The sequence below is a fragment of the Carlito syrichta genome, unplaced genomic scaffold (genome assembly GCF_000164805.1).
Source record: "Carlito syrichta isolate Samal-C Ts95f unplaced genomic scaffold, Tarsius_syrichta-2.0.1 Scaffold308854, whole genome shotgun sequence".
In the NCBI taxonomy this organism is placed as follows: domain Eukaryota; kingdom Metazoa; phylum Chordata; class Mammalia; order Primates; family Tarsiidae; genus Carlito; species Carlito syrichta.
The window spans coordinates 216,067-216,592 of NW_007252950.1; the positions used below are offsets into that span (position 1 = coordinate 216,067).

Genomic DNA, 526 nt, shown 5'->3' on the forward strand with positions numbered 1-526 from the left:
TCCTCCTCCTCCTCCTCCTTTCTCTCGCTGGTCCCGCCTCCTCCTCGGAGTTAGGAAGACTCGCCGATGCGTTCGGGTTGTGGCTAGGCTTGCCCTGCTCTTTCTTGTAAGCCTATCCAGGCGAGGGGGAAGCAAGAGCCCTCGCATCTGGTTTTCGCTCCTCGTTCTCGTGCTTGGGTCTCACCGTGTTTGTGTATTTTAAAGGCGAGAAGACGAGGGGAACGAAACCCGCCGGATCCATCCGTCCCCGTGGGCGGTTTTAATTTTTCGTTTTTCTCATTATTATTTTTTTTTAAATCTCCCCTCTTCACAATGAACAAACTGTATATCGGAAACCTCAGCGAGAACGCCGCCCCCTCGGACCTGGAAAGTGTCTTCAAGGACGCCAAGATCCCGGTGTCGGGACCCTTCCTGGTGAAGACCGGCTACGCGTTCGTGGACTGTCCGGACGAGAGCTGGGCCCTCAAGGCCATCGAGGCGCTTTCAGGTGGGCCCCGGCCCGGCCCCACCCGGGCCCGCGGCCCCC

At 58.4% G+C, this 526-nt stretch overlaps 1 protein-coding gene across 2 annotated transcripts in view; it reads left to right on the plus strand.

The window, feature by feature from the left end:
• Positions 1 to 4: 4 nt before the first annotated feature.
• The window catches only part of IGF2BP3 (insulin like growth factor 2 mRNA binding protein 3), a 153,777-nt gene continuing 153,255 nt past the window's right edge, over positions 5 to 526 (plus strand). For both annotated transcript variants that reach the window (XM_008066189.2, XM_008066190.2), the window contains exon 1: positions 5 to 487. In XM_008066189.2, the coding sequence (XP_008064380.1) occupies positions 313 to 487 (175 nt within the window). In that variant the 5' untranslated portion in view covers positions 5 to 312. The remainder of the gene's footprint in view (positions 488 to 526) is intronic.